The sequence below is a fragment of the Microcaecilia unicolor genome, chromosome 4 (genome assembly GCF_901765095.1).
Source record: "Microcaecilia unicolor chromosome 4, aMicUni1.1, whole genome shotgun sequence".
Lineage (NCBI taxonomy): Eukaryota > Metazoa > Chordata > Amphibia > Gymnophiona > Siphonopidae > Microcaecilia > Microcaecilia unicolor.
The window spans coordinates 366761308-366783948 of record NC_044034.1 but is presented as its reverse complement, the minus strand read 5'-3'; the positions used below and the strand labels follow the sequence as shown (position 1 = coordinate 366783948).

The following is a 22641-nucleotide window of genomic DNA, read 5'->3' as shown; positions in this document are numbered from 1 at the left end:
ATATCACTGAAGAGGAAACTAAACATCTTATTTCCTCCTCAAAACTAACTACCTGTTCCTCTCATCCTATTCCCACCCATCTACTTAACACTATCTCTCCTACTGTCATCCCTTTTATCTGTCATATCCTCAGACTTTCACTGTCCACTGCGACTGTTCCTGATGCCTTCAAACATGCCGTAGTCACACCTTAAAAAACCTTCATTGGACCCTACCTGTCCTTCCAACTATTGCCCCATCTCCCTCCTCCCTTTCCTAGCCAAGATACTTGAACATGCTGTTCACCACCGTTGCCTTGACTTTCTTTCATCTCAAGCTATTCATGATCCACTTCAATCTGGCTTTCGCCCCCTTCATTCAACAGAAACAGCGCTTGCTAAAGTCTCCAATGATCTGTTCCTGGCCAGATCCAAAGGTCTCTATTCTATCCTCATCCTTCTCGATCTATCTGCTGCTTTTGACACTGTTGATCACAGCCTTCTCCTTGAAACGCTGTCCTCACTTGGATTTCAGGGCTCTGTTCTTTCCTGGTTTTCTTCTTATCTCTCCCAGTGTGCCTTTAGTGTGTAGTCTAGTGGATCCTCCTCTACTTCTGTCCCACTGTCAGTTGGTGTACCTCAGGGATCTGTCGTGGGACCTCTTCGTTTCTCCATCTATACTTCTTCCTTTGGTACTCTGAACTCATCCCATGGTTTTCAGTATCATCTTTACGCTGATGACTCCCAGATCTACCTTTCCACACCAGAAGTCTCAGCCGAAATCCAGGCCAAAGTATCAGCCTGCCTGTCTGACATTGCTGCCTGGATGTCTCAGCGCCATCTGACACTAAACATGACCAAGACTGAACTTCTTATCTTTCCCCCTAAACCAACCTCTCCTCCTCCCCCATTCTCTATTTCTGTGGATAACACTCTCATCCTTCCTGTCTCATCAGCTCGTAACCTTGGGGTCATCTTCGACTCCTCCCTCTCCTTCTCTGCACATATTCAGCAGACTGCTAAACCTGTCGTTTCTTTCTCTATAATATCACCAAATTCGCCCTTTCCTTTCTGAGCAGACTACCAGAACCCTCATCCACACTCTTATCACCTCTCGCTTAGACTATTGCAACTTGCTTCTTACAGGTCTCCCACTTAGTCATCTCTCTCCTCTTCAATCTGTTCAAAATTCTGCTGCACGACTAATATTCCGCCAGTGTTGTTATGCTAACATTAGCCCTCTCCTCAAGTCACTTCACTGGTTTCCTATCCATTTCCGCAATCAGTTCAAACTCCTCTTATTGACCTATAAGTGCATTCACTCTGCAGCTCCTCAGTACCTCTCCACTCTTATCTCTCTCTACACTCCTCCCTGTAAACCTCTCTTATCTGCACCCTTCTCCTCCACTGCTAACTCCAGACTTCGTTCCTTTTATCTTGCTGCACCATATGCCTGGAATAGACTTCCTGAGCCGGTACGTCAAGCTCCATCTCTGGCCGTCTTCAAATCTAAGCTAAAAGCCCACCTTTTTGATGCTGCTTTTAACTCCTAACCCTTTTTATCTTCCTTACTTTAATATTCCTTTATCTCTTGTTTGTCCTGTTTGTCTGTCCTAATTAGATTGTAAGCTCTGTCGAGCAGGGACTGTCTCGTCATGGTCAAGTGTACAGCACTGCGTACCTCTAGTAGCGCTTTAGAAATGATAAGTAGTAGTAGTGATCCATTTTTCGGTAACAACGTGTGCAACATTTCAGAATGCCCATGACAAGCCCATGCCCTTCCCATGGCCATACCCTCTTTTGAATTGCACACTGTGGGTTCTGGGAACCAACACTTCCCCTTTCCTTCACTAGACCCCTAAAGTGTCTAGCCTTTCCCCTTTCTCTTGCCTTTCTTCCTTCCCTCCAGGCAGTCAGCATTTCCTCTCCTCCTTACCTACCTCTCCCTCCCCATCCCTCCCCCCACCTGAGGCATACAGTATCTCCCCTTCCCTTTCCTATCCCCTCCAGAGTGCCACATCTGGTACAGCAGTTGACATCTCTTAACAAACCTCAAAGCAGCCGGCACTTGGCCCTGAGCATCGGTGCATATCCCAGCCCCTCCAAACTGCCTGTTTCACAGGGAGGCAGGATACAGCACAGTTTGAGCCATATGGGTGATCAAGACCCAACATCATTCACATAAATCTTTACAGATGCCGATTGTCATGCCAGTACAACCCCTTAAATTGTACAGCCTAGGCAAACAGCACTACTGCCCATTGGTCGAGTTAGCCCTAAGATTCTGGCTTTTTAGGGTTTCCAGCTCAGTTTTTGCATATTTCTCTTTCTAACTGGTGGTTCCATATTCTGTCATTGGTGAGACTCTGTCTCTGTGTGTGAGTGTGATGACAGATCCTGCTGGCATTTCAGTTTTTGTTGCTTTGAATTCACTGTTGGGGGAATTTCTGTGAACACGGTGTATATTTTGCAGAACTAGATCTGTGGGTTTTATACTGAGATTCAGACCCATCCTATACAGACTCTATACTTCCCTCCTATATAAGATAAATAAAAACACTCAATGCTTCAGGTAATAAGCCATCTGGACTACTGCAACACACTGTATGCTGGCTGCAAAGAACAGACTATCAAAAAACTCCAAACAGCTCAGAATACTGCCACCAGACTCATATTAGGAAAAATTAAATATGAAAGTGCAAAACCACTAAGAGAGAAACTTCACTTGCTCCCACTCAAGGAATGTGTTGCGTTCAAGATCTGCACGATTGTACACAAAATCATTCACGCAGACGCCCCTATCTACATGCTAAACCTCGCGGACCTACCTCCCAGAAACGCCACAAGAAAATCCCACAAACTTCTTAATTTGCACTTCCCCAGCTGCACAGGACTAAAATACAAACTGATGCATGCCACCACCTTCTCTTACACGAGCACACAGCTATGGAATGCATTACCCACAGACCTGAAATCAATTGTCGAAACAAATAACTTTCGCGAATCTCTGAAGACACATTTCTTCAACAAGGCCTACAAAGAGAACCAATCGCTTCACTAATCCACTTTACCAACCCACCCAGTTACGAAAGTCCACCTCTATACTCACCCGCCTAATCACTTCCTCTTTCTTCCCTTACTCAATCTCTGCACACTACTAATTGTATCTTATACCCTGGAATGATAATGTCATAACAAAACTATGTAAGCCACATCGAGCCTGAAAATAGGAGGGAAAATATGGGATACAAATGTAATAAATAAATAAAATAAATAAATATATTGTCCCAACATAACAGTTGGGTGCTTCTGTTTCTCAAGATGTTTGCTAAGAGAGTAAAATGTTAAAGATAATTGTGCTTTGGGAGGTAATTTTGTGTTTAGTGAATGCATAATTTGAGGAGAATAAAAAAAAAAAAGAGAACTCATCCAAATAAGTTCACCCACGGCCTGATAGGCTGTTAAATGACCCCAAGAGTCTTTGGTAAAATTTAAGAATTCTGAAAAACTGGGTTAAGTCACTTCTCTAATTACTTAAAGCTTCAAGCATCAGGAAATCTATATAATAAAAGCAGGAAACAAGGCGGATGCATGAGGAACAGGGTAAGCAAGCCTCAAAGCAGACTCTGCTTTCTCCTTCCTCGGAGCTAGCATTCTTAGTAATAGTCAGGAAATACATATAAAAAAATCCATATTCACGCACTGCCGTATTAATGTAATTTATTGTTTTGCTGCATATGTTGATAGATTATGCTATATTGATGGATTTCACTGTTTTGAGTGTGAAGTACCATGGCTCCCCACTTGGGTGGAAAGGAAGGCAGTATTTAAGAATGAAACAGAAATGGTTTTCAGCTGCTCCTTTGACAAATGGATTTTCAGAACTACAGTCTGTCTTGGCAAATGCTGTTCATTCCCTGGGGTTTGTGAGGTAAGATATATTCAAACCCCAGATACAAAGGCATATTCATATTTCTTCTCATGATTCATCATCAGGGTTATATATATGCTTCATGATATGTCTATAAGCTGATTTATCTAGGTTTAAGATCTGTCTGTAAGCTGCCCACGCTTTTACCTGGTAAGATGTGCAGAATTTTCAGCAGTGCTGCTAGGAGGGAGCTTTTCTCGGTTTAGGCCAGGAGCATAAAGTATCGAGCACAGATTTCACTTTCAAACTGAAGCGCGTTATTTTCTATTGGAAAAGTATCTGCAAAACAGGGGCAACTGACTGCAGATAGGGTTTTCCCCTTTGTGTCCATTTTGAAAACAGGTGCAGGGCAGACAGCTAGAATACTGCTCCTTATGAAGACAGCAACCAGAGGATAACACATCCAGCCTGTTATTAAACTCTGGTATATCTGATCACACTCTTGTAAACAAAGTTATTGGTAAAGGGTACTGAACGTACAGCGTTGTTGGAGACTGTATTTCTATCACTTAAATGATGTATATGCAGAACTATTTCCCTAACTGTCTTCCTGAAAATGAACACTATACACTCTTCGGGAAGCAGACAAACAGCACACAGGTCAAACAGTTTCATTCCAAGCTTCAAAGAAGCCTGAAATCCTGTGAAGAGAAATTGTCTTAATTGGAAACTAATTATAAAGGAGCTGATAGGTACGGACAAGGAGAGGGATCTTGGGGTGATAGTATCTGAGGACCTGAAGGCGACGAAACAGTGTGACAAAGCGATGGCTGTAGCTAGAAGATTGCTAGGCTGTATAGAGAGAGGTGTGACCAGCAGAAGAAAAGAGGTTTTAATACCCGTGTATAAGACGTTGGTGAGGCCCCACCTGGAGTATTGTGTTCAGTTTGGAGGCCGTATCTTGCGAAGGATGTTAAAAAAATGGAAGCGGTTGCAAAGAAAAGCTACGAGGATGGTATGGGATTTGCGTTACAAGACGTATGAGGAGAGACTTGTTGACCTGAACAATTATACCCTAGAGGAAAGGAGAAACAGGGGTGATATGATACAGACGTTCAAATATCTGAAAGGTATTAATCCGCAAACGAACCTTTTCCGGAGAGGGGAAGGCTGAGGACATGAAATGAGATTGAAGGGGGGCAAACTCAAGAAAAATGTCAGGAAGTATTTCTTCACGGAGAGAGTGGTGGATGCTTGGAATGCCCTCCCGCGGGAGGTGGTGGAAATGAAAATGGTAACGGAATTCAAACATGCACGGATAAACATAAAGGAATCCTGTTCAGAAGGAATGGATCCTCAGGAGCTTAGCCGAGATTGGGTGGCAGAGCCGGTGGTGGGAGGCGGGGCTGGTGGTTGGGAGGCGGGGATAGTGCTGGGCAGACTTATACGGTCTGTGCCCTGACAATGGCAGATGCAAATCAAGGTAAGGTATACACAAAAAGTAGCACATATGAGTTTATCTTGTTGGGCAGACTGGATGGACCGTGCAGGTCTTTTTCTGCTGTCATCTACTATGTATGTATGTTAGAACAATAAGTAATCTGCAAATTTTAAAAACTAAGCAGTCTGAACGTGTATTATTATGTGTACAGAGGAAACTGTGACGTGACTATATGAATAGAGTATTAAAGCTGGAAAAATCCTTATTAATCTCATCAGAGAATAGAAAAGAAACTAGTATATGGATAATATGAGCAACGGCTTAGGAAATATTCTTACTCCTCAAAGACGGCAGGATAGATTAAAGAAACCACTGCTCTCTAAAAAGAACATTGCTGCCCGCATCAGGGCACACCAAGAGCATCTGGATGACCCACAAGACTTCTAGAATAATGTACTCTGGCCAGATAAGTCCAAGATTGAATTTTTCCATCACAATTACAAACATTTTGTTTGGAAACAAAAAACAAATACTGCCTTCCATACTGAGAACCATGGCTGGGAAAAAAAAGTTTTTTTTTAATGGGGGCAGTAAATGTATTCATTTATTTATTTGTTGCATTTGTATCCCACATTTTCCCACCTTTTTGCAGGCACAGTGTGGCTTACAGTATGCCGTAGTGGCGATCGCCATTTCAGGAATGAGAAATACATTGTGGTGTTGCATTAAGTACATAGATGGTAGAGTAAATTATAGATTAAATTAGATAATCAGTTCATTTCGGCGTGAGAAATAAGGTGGTAGTGTGTTAACGTTCGTTAGTGATAGAGTGGCCGTGCGCTAATATTAAAAGCAGCACGCAGCTATTTACTGCCTGGGTACTTACCACCACCCGTTGACCTAGCGGTAAGGGCTCACGCAGTACTCGTGGTAATCAGGCAGAATGCGCCAACGTGGCTGCACTGCCAATTAACACTGGAAACGCCCCAGCAGTAGAAAGTAGAAAAATATTTTCTACCGCAGAAAACAGCGCACGCCAACTTTGAAACTACCGCAGTACGCCCGCACTACCCCTGTGGTAGGGTCGATTAGGTATGTTTAACTTGCCTTTGACACAGTTAATCAAGAAATACTATTAACTTTACTGCCAGGCTGTGGATTGCTGGACTCGGAGTTTTTCTAGTTTAAAGCATTTAACTTCTTCCACTTCACTTGTAAATTCTCATTCAAATCCACATTGATTACTCAATATATTCCTGTATGACAGTCGTGTCGTATTCCTTCTAGGATGATTATGAACTGCAATACCATAAATCTTCTGAAAAGAAGACCCCCAAACAGCTTTGGGTTTCCTTTACAGATTTGTGATATTTTAAGATGTATCAAGACGGGAAATATTTGCACGGGAAAATGCCTCTGTACGTCAGCGGACTGAATTCCTTTTGACTTTCACAGACTCGCTGAACTGAACTGAGACAGTCGGAACAACAAAACTTTCCCTGACTAAGCTGATGTAAATATAAGGGCAAAACGGGACCCTGTAGGCTGGTTGAGACCTAAAGATAAGTAAAATTTGAGTCCTTCTTTTGTTTTCAGTTTGATTTGCTCCCATTATTTTAAAAATTAAAAAAAAAATTAAAAACAAAAGCAAAAATCAAATCGGGTTTTTTTGCCAATGAAGAGTCAGTTCAGTGGGTTAAAGCATTTCTAACCAAAACACAGTATGTTGTTTTAAAGGATGGTAATTTTTCCAACCATCATGTGATGTGCCCCAGGGTTCCCCTGTTTCCTCTTTACTGTACATTATTTATATGAGCACTCTGACACAGATTTCTTTGGAACCTGGGGAACAATTAATGTCGGAGGCTGATCATATTTTTCTTTTAATTCCAGTCAGGCAGAATACTGATTCTATGTCTTCTACTGGTCAACTTTTGTGTGGCTCAAATTGAATGCAAAATAACCAAAGGTTTTATGGTTCAGTATGCATACTTGTAATATTCCTCATTCTATTGCCATGAGGCGTAGTCTAATGGTTAGTGCAGTGGACTTTAATCCTGAGGAACTGGGTTTGATTCCCACTGCAGCTCCTTATGACTCTGGGCAAGTCACTTAACCCTCAATTGACCCAGGTACACATAAGTACCTGTATATACCATGTAAACTGCTTTGAATGTAGTTGCAAAAACCATTCCCTTCCCCATGAAGCTGGAAGCACACTGAAAGTGGAAAAAACATTTCTTTCCACAAGACGTATTTCGCAAATTGATACACTCATTGGTACTAAGCCGTTTGGATTACTGCAATGGAATCTATGCAGGTTGTAAAGAACAACTAACAAAGAAACTTCAGACCGCAGAAAATACAGCAGCCAGATTGATATTTGGAAAACCAAAATTTGAAAGTGCCAAACCCATTCATGAAAAACTGCATTGGCTCCCCACCAAGGAACGTATTGCCTTTAAGGTTTGTACTCTTGTCCACAGGATTATCTATGGTGATGTTCCTGGATACATGCTGGACCTTATAAAACTACCACCCAGAAACAGTACCAACCTATCCTGCACTTATTTAAATCTGCATTATCCAGACTGTAATGGACTTAGATACAAATCTACTTCTTACATAAGTACAGAACTGTGGAACGCTTTGCCCAAAGCTGTAAGGTCTATCCCAGTGGCGTACCAAGGGCGGTGGGGGCGGTCTGTCCCGGGTGCACGTCGCTGGGGGGTGCCGCGGCGCACGCCTGTCGGCTGTGAGTTCACTACGCTAATTCTCTTGTTCGCTGCAGCTCCCTCCCTCTGCCCCGGAACAGGAAGTAACCTGTCTGGGGCAGAGGAAGGGAGCTGCAGCGAACGAGAGAATTTAGCGTAGTGAACTCACAGCCGACAGGCGCGCACTGCGGTACCCCCCCCCAAGCGGCGTGCACCCGGGGGGTGTCCATTTCGCCAGGGGGGGCGTGCTGCACCCCGGGGGGGAGGGGGTGCATCGGCCGATGCGCCCCGGGTGTCGTCGAGGCTAGGAATGCCACTGGTCTATCCACAACCACCTTAACTTCAGGAAAATACAGAAAACCATCCTGTTTAAGAAGGCCTATCCCCCTGATCCAGATTAACTTTCTACTTCCTGCGACACAGCTAAATATGGACAATATTAGTCTTTTATTACCACCCCCTCTTCATTCTTGTAGCTTATACTTATGTTTCTTATCATGCTTTCTACTTCATTATGTACCTGTATTATTGAACTGGAGCTTTACGGTATTATGTGAGCCACATTGAGCCTGCAACTAAGTGGGAAAATGTGGGATATAAATGTGTTAAATAAATAAATAAAAATAATGGGAAAGACCAAAGGTCCATCAAGCCCAGCATCCTATTTCCAGTAGTGAGCAATCCAGGTCACAATATACCTGGCCAGATCCCAAAAAAGTACAAAACATTTTATACTGCCTTATCCCAGAAATAGTGGATTTTCCCCAAGCCCATTCAATAACGGTCTATGGACTTTTCCTTTAGGAAAGCCATCCAAACCTTTTTTAAAACTCCGCTAAGCTAACCGCCTTTACCACATTCTCTGGCAACAAATTCCAGAGTTTTAATTACACGTTGAGTGAAGAAACATTTTCTCAGATTCATTTTAAATTTACTACATTGTAGCTTCATTGCATGCCCCCTAGTCCTAGTATTTTTGGAAAGCGTAAACAGACGCTTCACATCTACCCCGTTCAACTCCACTCATATTTTATAGACCTATATCATATCTCCCTCAGCCACCTTTTCTCCAAGCTGAAGAGCCCTTGCCAGTTGAACAATAACCCTGAAATGTTCTTGCAGACAATAAAAGCACAGCAGATGAAATTGTTTGAGATTAAAATACTATATTATTTATCTGAGTTTCCATAGAGAAGAATCAAGGGTCACTCCCAGGACTCTGTGCGTTTAAGTTTCCACATTGAGTGAAACATTTTCTTTGTAGTTGAATTTACTTGACTTTCAAGTGTCAGATTGCGGTCAATTATGACACCCAGTAACCTATCCAAAATCAGGAGAGAGAGGTTTGGGATGTTTAATGTTGGAGGTTTGTACTTATTGTGTTGAGATGAAAGGATAAGACAATGAGTCTTTTCCGAATTTAGTTTCAATTGGAATGAGTTTGCCCATTCATTCATTGTGTTCAAGCCGATCTTAATTGTGTTGATAATTTCTGTCATATCGTGTGTAAAAGGTATGTAAATTGTAACGTCGTCGGCATAAATAAAAGGGTTAAGGCCTAAACTGGATAAGGAATAGGCCAAAGGGATCATCATTATGTTGAAAAGTGTTGGAGAAAGTGGTGAACCTTGAAGACCTCTGCAAACTGCTTTCCAGGAAGATGATATGTTTGAGTTCGATTTGACTTGGTATGATCTAGAAGATAAGAAACCTTTAATCCATGTAAATACATTACCGCCAATCCCATAGTAATCTAGAAGATTTAATAAAATACCATAGTTAACCATGTCAAATGCGCTAGACATATCAAATTGGAGGAGAAGTATACTTTTTCCTGCAGATATTTCTTGCTTGAATTTGGCCAGAAGGGTAACTAAACAGTTTCAGTACTTTAAAGGGAGCGAAACAGGGGCATAGCCAGACAGCAGATTTTGGGTGGGCCTAGGCAAGAAGTGGGTGGGCACCAAGTGTTCTCCCCCTCCCCCAAAAAAATATCTAAGCTGGTGGAAAAATGTTTCTCTCCACCTTGGCAGTCTGCAGCAGGCATGCGCTGAAAACTGAGCATCCACAGGTGCCAGTAACATGGAGCACACCATTTTCATTACCATCAGGGGGAAGTCTTCAGCTGATAGAGCTTGGAATCCCCATCAGCTACTGCTAAACATGTGCTACTGTTGGGTGGGCCTGAGCCCTAACTGGGTGGGCCCGGCCACTCAGGCCCACCTGTGGCTACGCCACTGTTGTAGTATAGTAAATCTAGTTAGATATTCGTAAGTTGTTTAGTCACCATGCTTTCCATTAATTTAACCACCAGTATGGCAATACTTACAGTGGTGGAATAAGTATTTGATCCCTTGCTGATTTTGTAAGTTTGCCCACTGACAAAAGACATGAGCAGCCCATAATTGAAGGTAGGTTATTGGTAACAGTGAGAGATAGCACATCACAAATTAAATCCGGAAAATCACATTGTGGAAAGTATATGAATTTATTTGCATTCTCACGTGGTGGAAATAAGTATTTGATCCCCCACAACCAGTAAGAGATCTGGCCCCTACAGACCAGGTAGATGCCTCCAAATCAACTCGTTACCTGCATGACAGACAGCTGTCGGCAATGGTCACCTGTATGAAAGACACCTGTCCACAGACTCAGTGAATCAGTCAGACTCTAACCTCTACAAAATGGCCAAGAGCAAGGAGCTGTCTAAGGATGTCAGGGACAAGATCATACACCTGCACAAGGCTGGAATGGGCTACAAAACCATCAGTAAGACGCTGGGCGAGAAGGAGACAACTGTTGGTGCCATAGTAAGAAAATGGAAGAAGTACAAAATGACTGTCAATCGACAAAGATCTGGGGCTCCACGCAAAATCTCACCTCGTGGGGTATCCTTGAATCATGAGGAAGGTTAGAAATCAGCCTACAACTACAAGGGGGAACTTGTCAATGATCTCAAGGCAGCTGGGACCACTGTCACCACGAAAACCATTGGTAACACATTACGACATAACGGATTGCAATCCTGCAGTGCCCGCAAGGTCCCCCTGCTCCGGAAGGCACATGTGACGGCCCGTCTGAAGTTTGCCAGTGAACACCTGGATGATGCCGAGAGTGATTGGGAGAAGGTGCTGTGGTCAGATGAGACAAAAATTGAGCTCTTTGGCATGAACTCAACTCGCCGTGTTTGGAGGAAGAGAAATGCTGCCTATGACCCAAAGAACACCGTCCCCACTGTCAAGCATGGAGGTGGAATGTTATGTTTTGGGGGTGTTTCTCTGCTAAGGGCACAGGACTACTTCACCGCATCAATGGGAGAATGGATGGGGCCATGTACCGTACAATTCTGAGTGACAACCTCCTTCCCTCCGCCAGGGCCTTAAAAATGGGTCGTGGCTGGGTCTTCCAGCAGGACAATGACCCAAAACATACAGCCAAGGCAACAAAGGAGTGGCTCAGGAAGAAGCACATTAGGGTCATGGAATGGCCTAGCCAGTCACCAGACCTTAATCCCATTGAAAACTTATGGAGGGAGCTGAAGCTGCGAGTTGCCAAGCGACAGCCCAGAACTCTTAATGATTTAGAGATGATCTGCAAAGAGGAGTGGACCAAAATTCCTCCTGACATGTGTGCAAACCTCATCATCAACTACAGAAGACGTCTGACCGCTGTGCTTGCCAACAAGGGTTTTGCCACCAAGAATTAGGTCTTGTTTGCCAGAGGGATTAAATACTTATTCCCTCTGCAGAATGCAAATAAATTCATATACTTTCCACAATGTGATTTTCCGGATTTAATTTGTGATGTGCTATCTCTCACTGTTACCAATAACCTACCCTTCAATTATGGGCTGCTCATGTCTTTGTCAGTGGGCAAACTTACAAAATCAGCAAGGGATCAAATACTTATTTCCACCACTGTATGTACAGCAACTCTATACTTCGGTATAGCAGTGAAGTATGTTGCTAAGCTTCAACCTGTTCAGAACTCCACAGCGAGATTGATCTTTTGCAAATCTAAGTATGATCATGTTTCCCTTTTGCTTAATAGATTACATTAGCTACCTGTTCAGGCAAGGATTTGTTTTAAAGCGTTCTGCTTGGTTTTTAAGTTTCTATTTGGTGCCTGTCCTGAGGATTTGTAGCGAAAACGTAAAATCTTAAATAATCGTTTTACTTCTCTGTCATGTCCATTTTAATTTTAGCATTTCCATCTCTTAAGCATATTAAATTCAAATCAGTTCTTACGCATTCTTTCTGTAGAAAATGTCCAGGTTTTGGGAATGCCCAAATCCTACCCCCAACACGCCCCCTTGTGATTTGGACGTACTGCATACGAAGTGAATGGAAAAACATCTTAAAAATGGGTTTTGAAAATAACGACTTGGACGTTTTGGCAAAAAAAAAACCCGACCATCTGCAGCTTTGTGCCACTTTTTGGACATTTCTCTGTTTTGAAATGAGCACCTAAGTATACCAGTGTTAAATCGCAACGAAGTGGAACCTGTGCAGAGTGAAAGATTCAACTCCGGCCACTTGTTGGGCAGACTGGATGGACTGTGCAGGTCTTTATCTGCTGACATTTACTATGTTACAGTATAGAAGCCCTCCCATACTCTTAGCTGGGTAAGGATCCAAACCATTATACCGGATACATTGCTTTGAAGATCGCCTTCTAAATACTTTCCATATCATGCTTTGCTTACATTACAATAATTCAAATCAAGAATCAAAAAGGAGAACTTGAAATTTCCCCAAATTGCAGTCATACGATAGCAGCCATAACTTATTCACAAACTTAAATATGCATTAAAAAGCAACGGAGCAACTGGAAACGATAAGACAGCGCATGAGCATGAATCTTGCATGAATGATTAGATTCTAGCAATTTTGGAACGGCTGCTGTCACAGCCAGCATCAGTTAAAATGTCACTGCAGCCCTGAGGAAGTCACATAATGGGAAATTTTGCATCGATCACTGAAGCTATTCCAGTTTACTGGTAGAATTAATAATTAGACATCGAAAGGCTGTTATGTGATATTTAAATGTCCATATATAGAATTGTGATTATGATAGAGAATTATACACATGTGGTAGGGAATTGCTTTGTTGAAATATGCTCTAGAAAAATGTGGAGCAAAAGGTTATTGACAAGAAGATGGTGCTGAGGTATTACAGAAATTGCAGGACACACCTCAATAGTTTAGTTTTCTTTTATCACATACTAAGCATTCAGAAATTTAATAGTTTTTCTCTGTCTGGCAAGATAAAAACAGGTCCTTACTTTCTATGCTATTTTAGTCTTGGATACTTGAAACTGGAAAATGACATTTTATCCAAGCCACAAACTTGTATGACATGAGAGAAAAAAATATCTAGATTGATAATAGTCAGCTGTATTTGTACATTTGCTAAGTGGTGAAGGCGGTTAGCTTAGCAGAGTTTAAAAAGGGGTTGGACGATTTCCTAAAGGACAAGTCCATAAACCGCTACTAAACGGACTTGGAAAAATCCAAAATTCCAGGAATAACATGTATAGAATGTTTGTACGTTTGGGAAGCTTGCCAGGTGCCCTTGGCCTGGATTGGCCGCTGTCATGGACAGGATGCTGGGGCTCGATGGACCCTTGGTCTTTTCCCAGTATGGCATTACTCATGTACTTATGTACTTATGTGCACACTTAAGGATGAGTTCTAGCAAACTGGTACTCAATTTTGAAGTGTCATCTATCTTTTTTCCTCTTCACCGAGGGACAAAGCCATCAAAATCAAATGTAAAACTCCAGCTAGCAGAAATTTCAAGTGAGAAATGACCTAACAATGGACACTGAAGGTCCAATACGAAAGAGCAAGGGGCCGCATTTTGAAAGCATGGACAATATGCAGACAGCTCTTTCGGACCTCTGCCTGGAGCAGCTGCTGCAGAACAGAGCCAAACCGAGGAACTTGTGTAGACCAGTTTGCAACACCTGAAGACTGGAGCTGGTCATCAGTGTTTCCTGCTTCTTTATTACAGGTCCAGAAGAACAGATGAGTCTGCCATTGTCATTAAGAACTTATGAGAGTCATGACACATGACACCTTTTAAGAGAGAGCTGAAGCCAAGGCATGATCAAACCTTAGGATGGATGTACCTTTTTGCTGGGCTGGCCTGGTTAGGGCTAGAAGTCTCAATTGTGAAGACAGCTGCCAATATCCTTTTCTGTAAACTTTCCTTGTTTGTGGATGTCTTTCTTTAGTTGTTTTTATAGAAGGAGTTAGTGCAGCAGGCTTTGATCCTGGCAGCTTGGTTTGATTCCCACTGCAGATCCTTGTGACCTGGGAAAAGTCACTTAATCCTCCACTGCCCCAGGTACAAAGACTTAAATTGTAAGCCCTCTAGGTACAGAGAAAGTACCAATATATAATGTGTACTGCACTGCATATGTGTAGTAGAACTATAGAAAATGATTAGTAGTAGGTCTATTGGATGTTCTGGTTTTTTTTTTTTTAATACTGTGTATGTTTTGTTGAGATTCATATATATGTAAAATATAAATGCAATAAATAGATATATTCATGTGGAGACGTATTGGGCTAGATTCTATATATGGCTTATCCAATTACATGCCTAGCAGTATTTCTATAAGTGGTTTGTAGAATAGCGCATAGGCCAAGTGGCCGTGTCTAGATTTAGACACAGCCATTTACATTAGCGAAACCTGGTATAACTGCCTGCGCCTCAATCTAGGTGCGCTCCCCTGAATTCTATAAGCACGCATGTAGATTTGATCGATTGCCCTGACACGCCAACACTCCTCCCATTGCCACACCCCCTTTTTAGTTATGTGCACTGGAATTTATGCGCCTAAAAAGATGAGCAAGTAAATTCCAATTATTGCCAATTACAGTTGATAATTGGTCATTATCAGTCAATCATCAACACTGATAGGTTGTTAATTAATTGTGTAGCGTCCATAAATTGGTCACACGCACAATCTGGCGCCCCATATATCCTGGGGGTGGTGTTTCAGTGCAATCTACTAACAATCTACTAACAAATGAACTTGGGGAAAATCCACTATTTCTGGGATAAGCAGTATAAAATATTTTGTACATTTTTGGGATCTTGCCGGGTATTTGTGACCTGGATTGGCCACTGTTGGAAACAGGATGCTGGGCTCGATGGACCTTTGGTCTTTCCCAGTATGGCAATACTTATGTACTTATGTAACAATAAAAATCATTCTCAATGAGCGTGACTTCAGCTCTGAAGTTTATATTAATAATATTCAACTTGTTGCTTGAAAGCCCCATGAGGGTATTTAGGGATCTAATTGCATCCCTTTTATATAGAAATTTGAACATTTAATAGTAACAGAGGAACTAATCATTTTAACATCTGAACATGGATCTTCAAAGCTTGGCTTGCTACTGACGTGATTCACTGAAAAATAAAGAACAAATATCACCGATCAATATCCCTAAATTAATGGCAGAAGAACAGTAAGAAAGCTTCCAGTCATTACACATTCCTGATGTTCACTGGAAGTGAATAAGCAACCTGCTTCCTATCAGATGAGTCTCTGTTCAGTAAAATCTCCCTAAAGAAGCTTTCATGATGACATGGGGTATATGTCATATATGGATGCCCTTATCAGCTTACCACCTAGGAACTCTTCCAGATCGTCTCGCATGTACTTGAATCTTCACTACCCAACATGTTGTGGCATCAAGTATAAAACCACCTATGCATCCCATCTTTCCCTATGTTAGCGCTCACTCGTGGAATGGTTTACCAAAATCTGTAAAATCTAGTCAAGATCATTTGGCCCTTCAGAACATCTCTAAGACCCTGTTATTGGAAAAGCTTACGCTAAAGACCCGCCAGCATCTCTAACTTCTGAACTGCTGCAGTCGTAACGACCAATTGAACTCTAATACTCTTTCTCCTTTTCCTCTCCTTTGCTGTTACTCACTAATCTCTTTAACTTCAATGACTTTGATTGTTTGCTGAACTGATGTATGTTTTTGCAGACTGATGTAAGCCACATTGAGTCTGCCCATGGGTGGGAAAATGTGGGATATAAATGCTATAAATAAATAAATATGTTGGGAGCACTGGGAAATCATATGCAGCTCATCTGTTTCCTGCGGTCGCAAGCTCCAGGCTGTGCATTCATGAGTGCGCATTTGGATGGTTTGCACGCTTAAAAGTTTAAAAGCCCACACATATCACTTGTATGCACAACACATATACGTACAAATTAACATGAATACAATCGATTACCACCATAGATATATACTTCACTGAAATAGTGTTCAATATATTTCACCAGCAAAAACTAATCATTGATATTCAACTACTAGGAAGGAAAAAGCCTCCGAGCTGTGCAGGTTCACAATTAGCAAATCTGCTCTCTTCAGTCACTGGCTTAAAAAAAAACTTCCGCTTTGGTACAGAAACTTTCACATAAACAGATTTTTTTCAGTGCATTTTGTCTAAGCCAAAAAGGTTGCCGGTACTCAAATGCCAGGCCACCCTTCAGGGGTGCAGTGATCATTGAGGGACTCACTCCCACAATAGCCAGGACCCTGCAACCAGTCATAGAATCTATGACAAGGCAGAATTTGTATGTAGAACCTGAGCTCTTTCATTAAAATGCGAGAACCATAGGTCAAGTTTAGCAGACAGTGGAAAAAGTGCCGGTATTCAGTACCCCCAAGTACCCCCTCAAAAAAGCCCTGGTTTTTTTTACATTTTAAATTCTGAACATCCAGCTGCTTAGCTTAATGACTGCTGGCTGGTCACCGTTCTGCAGTGCCAACTGCTGTTCAGGGGGTAACAGCCCTCTCCAAAATCATGCTCAATTTGCTCATACAATTTATTGAGCACAAACCCCCAAATGTTATATATGGCGCCTAAGCTTGTGCGCACTGAGTTAGCCGTGCAGCCAAATTGCATGCAAAACTTGATTAACAAGCCAATCAGCCACCAATAAATGGATGTTAACAAGCAATTAGTGGCACTAATTGGCTTTAATTAGAATTTACGCGCACAACTTTCTAGGCATATTCTATAACACGGTGCGCACAATTCTAATGCGCACAGTCGAAAAGGGGGAGTGGCTTTGGGCACGGAATGGGCGGGTTGTGGGCGTTTCAAAAGCTATGCGCACTGTTATGGAATACACCCCTAACTTAGGTGCAGGTATTTAGGCCTGCTTTTAGGCGACCTAAATGGGTGAACCTAAATTTTAGTTGCAAGAACGGCGTGTGAGTGTATTCTGTAAAATATGCCTGCTTTAGGCGTAGTTTATAGAATCAAGCTAACCAATTTAAGGCGCCATATATAGAATTTCCCCTAAAGTGTACAGTTTTGAATTCACTTCCCTTTTAGTGATTTACTAGTAAAAAAAAACCCCGTTTCTGAGCGGAATGAAATGGGCGCTAGCAAGGGGCCCCCTCCCTCCGTCCCTCGAAGCTACTTGCCTTGTTCGCCCTCCCTCCGTCCCTCGAAGCTACTTGCCTTGTTCGCATGTGCTGTTTCGGCCGTCGAGTGTCAATAGCTCCGCCCTCAACGTCATGACGTTTTGACGCGTCATGACGTTTTGACGCGGAGGACGGTGCAGACACTCCAGGGCACACCGGATATCTCGGGTGCCTCAACTTCCGTGGAGGCTTCAGAACGTTGGGTTGCCTTTTATATATATAGATAATTGACTGCATTCATTTGTAATTTCTCATGCACATACAGGGGGTAACTCTCTATAAATCATCTAAAGTCCGGATCATATTCTGCTTAATTTCTCTTCTTTCATGGCTGGAGAAGGCTAAGAGGCTGTCTAAAAGTGTTACTACCAGACAATTTAGGAATAAGATGGAACTTCCCCAGGTTTTGGCCAGTGGCAGATTTACAATTATCTGATATTCAAATGTTGAGTATTTTTTAGATCATTGGAAATAACTGGGCACAGCAATCTTGGATAAACTCTCTCACAATCATGTTAAGCCCAAACGGCAAAGGGTAATAGTGATCATAATATGATCAGATTTATTTATTAATTTATTAGGATTTATTTACCCGCCTTTTTGAAGGAATTCACTCAAGGCGATGTACAGTAAGAATAGATCAAACATGAGCAATAGGCAATTACAGCAGTAAAAATATTCAAATAACAATACAAAGTATGGCATAATTTACTACTTACAATGTCAACACAATATGTAATAGAACATTTTAATTGATAGTGAAGGGTAAAGCAAAGATGGAACATTTAGATAGGTAAGAGAGTAAGAGGAGTTAGAAAGTAAGGTGACTAATTTAAAGAAAGTTGCACATGAGGTCAGAGAGATGGTTAAATATTATCTCAGCTAAGGTAGGAGCGGATAAACATGTCCTGCTACAGTATGTGCAGCCCGATATTGACTTTGGAGTAAGTTCACACAGGAAATCCAATAAGTTAGCATTTAACTTTCAAAAAGGAGACTATGATAAAGTGAGAAGAACAGTGAAAAAAAACTTAGAGGAGCAGCTGCGAAGGTCAGGCATGGATGCTGTTCAGAAATGCTACCACACCAAAACAAATAGGAGGAAATATTATTCACTCAACGAATAGTTAAACTCTGGAACTCTTTGCCAGAGGAGGTGGTAACAGCGATTAGAGTATTTGGGTTTAAAAATGTTTAGACAAATTCCTGGAAGAAAAGTCCATAATCTGCTATTGAGACAGACATGGGAAGCAACTGCTTGCCCTGGGATTTGTAGTACGGAGTGTTGCCACGATTTGGGTTTCTGCCAGGTACTTGTGACCTGGCTTGGCCACTGTTTGGAAAACAGGATACTGGGCTAGATGGACCATTGATCTGACCCAGTATGGCTGCTCTTATGTTCTTCTATTCCGTGTATTAAAAAAGGAGGAAGGAAGACCAAACGACAACCAACATAGTTAAAAAAAGTGAGGTGAAGGAAGCTATTAGAGCTGGAGAAACTGAATGAAATCTCTATAAACTGGAGGATGTAAAGGCACAATTTGACAAACTGAAGAGTAGCAAATCACCTGGACAAGATGGTATTCATCCCAGAGTACTGATAGAAAAATGCATAGACATTTCACAAACCCAACTTCTATCCCCCTTTGGTTCAACAGCATATCATTTTTCATGATTCCTCACCCTGTAGTCTACTAGGCAAACTGAGGTGCTATTGACTGCCATGCTTACTCAGTCAATACCATAAATGTATAGCCTCTTGGCTATGCAGTGCCTGAATTTCTGTTGAACTTCCACTATTAATGACCTCTTAATTTGCAGAGACGTGGCTACATACCCTTGAATTTCTGCTAAGATTTTCACTGTCACAGAATAAACCTCCCACCCCTTATCCACCAGCCACCAAGCATAAACCCCTGCATCCCCACCAGTACTTACTGGGGGTTCCCTGGTGGAAAAGTGGTGCGACCTCACCTTGAGTATTACGTTCAATATTGATTCAAAAATCAAAAAATGCTGGAGAGCAAAATATTAATAGAAACTTCTCAATAACATAAAATTTGTTCTAAAATCGACTAACTCAAAATATATGGAAGATCAAAACAATTTTTTAACAAAATTAAACCTCAACAGCCTGGGGTGCAGAGATGGTCAACCTCAATTTAAACGGCTTCTATCACTGGTTCCACCATTCCTCCGAACCCAACTGCAAAGGAAAACAACTCCCTAAGGGAGAAAAAAATCCTTTGCAGCCAAAAAAAAAAGGAGGACGAAATATAGTTTCAAAATATCGTAATGTATTGGGTTAGAGTCAATGGCATGCTGAAAAAAATCCAAAAATTCAAAACATTGCAATATGTGCACAGAGAAAAACTTACAGGCTTATTTTCGAAAGAGAAGGACGCCCATCTTCAACACAAATCGGAAGATGGGCGTCTTTCTCCCAGGGTCGCCCAAATTGGCATAATCGAAAGCCGATTTTGGGCGTCCCCAACTGCTTTCCGTCGCGGGGACAACCAAAGCTCCCGGTGGCATGTCGGAGGGGGTAGCGAAGGCGGGACTTGGGCATGCCTAACACATGGGCGTCCTCGACCCATAATCGAAAAAAAGGGCGTCCCTGACGAGCACTTGGACGACTTTACTTGGTCCTTTTTTTGTTAAAACCAAGTCACGAAAAGGTGCCCAAACTGACCAGGTGACCACCGGAGGGAATCGGGGATGACCTCCCCTTACTCACCCAGTGGTCACTAACCCCCTCCCACCCTCAAAATGGTTTAAAATATTTTGTGCCAGCCTCAAATGTCATACTCAGGTCCATCGCAGCGAGTATGCAGATCCCTGGAGCAGTTTTAGTGGGTGCAGTGCACTTCAGAAACGACCAAGTCTAAGGACGACCAATCTCTAGGGACGACCTAGAATGTCAAGATTTGGATGTCCCTGACCGTATTATCGAAACAATTAAAAAAAACTAGTACCTATAATAAATGAAGGTGAGGCTTTAACTAGCAATTAACCTGATTTGTTTAAAAAGCAAAGGATAACTTACCACATTTTAAGATAACTTGATGCTCTGATTGATAAAAGGCTATGTATGGATACAGAGTTAGAAGGCAGTTCTCAGAAGTTGCAGCAACTTGGAGTATACACCTGTCAATGTAAAATACAAAGTTAGTACCTACTTCATTCAAATATTCCTTAATATCAAATAGCAAATCTCCTGCTCTTTAACACAGCACTAGAACCTCTCACATTAGCGATTCGAGCATACCCTTACATAACTGGAGTGGTAGAAATTCATATAAGCTCTCCATCTATGCAGATGGCATCTTAGTTTACATTAATCTAGACTCCCTTCCGGTCCTGCTTGAAGTTATAACTCCTTTTCACCTATATCAGGGTATAAAATGAATTGGTCCAAATCCGCAATAATGCCTCTGTCCACTCATATTCTCAAACATCATTTAGCACATTTGCTATTTTCATGGGAACCCAAGAAAATAAATATATTGGTATCCATTACTCCAACACTATAGATAAGTCGTTGACTCTAATAAGAGAATCTATACTTTTCCACTACTACTAGTCCCCTTTATTTCTCACTTGGTGGAGTGGAATAGAAGACATAAAGCGGTATTAGCTCCCAAATAAATTTCATCTTCATTATGACCCCTTTCCCATTTCCTAATAGTCTCTATAAAAAAACTTGATACCTTGCTAAACAAATTTATTTGGAAACAAAACCCCCATCAATAGCTCTGATAAAACCTCAAGCTACCCAAATTGAAAGTTGGGGTAGGTCTCCCAGACTTTAAAACCTATCACACAGCATTCCAACTCTCTCAAACTATATTCTAGTATACAGAAGACCTTATTGGAGATGGCAGTCCATTGAGGCCTCTCTTGTGCCTCTGCCTCCATGCCCCCTACATCTCTTTCTTCTCATTGAGAAATTTAATTATACTAAAGCCCTGAGGCTCCTAAAGTCCTCTTCTGGTTCCCTGAAAGAACTGTGCAAAATTACCAAACACAAAATAGAATCCATATCGGACGTACCTCTCTGGCACTCCTCTCTGTTTGATTCAACTATATTGAGTCAACAAGAGTACGAGTGGAAATCCAAAAGTATTTGCTCATTATTATAACTTTTTATTGCTGGTAATCTATTAACAACTGATGCTATATCCAAAATGTACACTGTATCACTAACCTCCTCTCTCGCCTAGAAACTGGAATCCTCACTCATTACTCCCACACATCCTCTGTCCTCTCTCCCATAATCCTTCAGAATTCTCAACTCACTGTCAAGAACTACTGGCAGGCTGCAAAAAGGGCTTCTGTTTTCTACAAGAGACTTGTGGACTCCTTTGAAAATTGTGTGTTGCAAACAGAATCTTCCTGGGTAAAATGTCCTTGGAATTCATCCTGATGATTTTGATTGGACTACGTTCTGGTCTAAAACTCTACGTCTAAGTAAGTCGGCGGCTATATCCCAATCCTTCTTCTTCACCATTCACTGGGCTTACTGGACCCCTATGAAACTAGCCAAGATCTCCAAGCATACCTCCCAGACCAAATGTTGGTCCTGTCAGTCTGCTACCCCAAACATCTAAATGTGGATCCTGCCTCCTTCTTTGTACCGAGACATGGATGCTCACATCACTGGAATTAATAATGAATACCTCCTGTACTGAACAGTGGCATACTGTGGGGAAGGGCATGGTCCCTGGGCACTGGCCTGAAGAGGGTGCTCGAAACCAGTGAGCCATAAGGGTTCAACTGGCTCTGGCCCCTTCAACTCTCTGGGCTGGCAACAGAGGCAGAAATAAAAGCATGTCCCACCAAGGGGGTTAGATTGAGAACAGGAGACGGCATGGATCTATCTGTCCCATTATGCGGGTTGAAGTCAGTAGGCAGAGATTGCTGGTATTTTAATTCACTCAAAACAAAAGCAAGTGCTATTGAAAACAATAGCAAAAGATTATTAGAAATAAGAGTGCCTATGCGTGGTCCATCAGTAAAAAGTCTAAAGCTGTTCCAGTTGGATAGGCAGTGCCTTAAAAGATGGAGAACATTTTTTTAACGTATTCGACACCTTTTTATTTATTTGAAAGCTTCCCATATCATGAAATAAAATTGAATATATCATTAAAACAGCTTAAAAAATGAT

The 22641-nt window shown here is 41.8% G+C and overlaps 1 protein-coding gene across 1 annotated transcript in view; it reads right to left on the bottom strand.

The window, feature by feature from the left end:
* CFAP47 (cilia and flagella associated protein 47) overlaps positions 1–22641 on the bottom strand; it is a 1083264-nt gene that overhangs the window by 781322 nt on the left and 279301 nt on the right. The window contains 1 exon segment of the mRNA XM_030202357.1: positions 20521–20621. Within this exon segment, the coding sequence (XP_030058217.1) occupies positions 20521–20621 (101 nt within the window).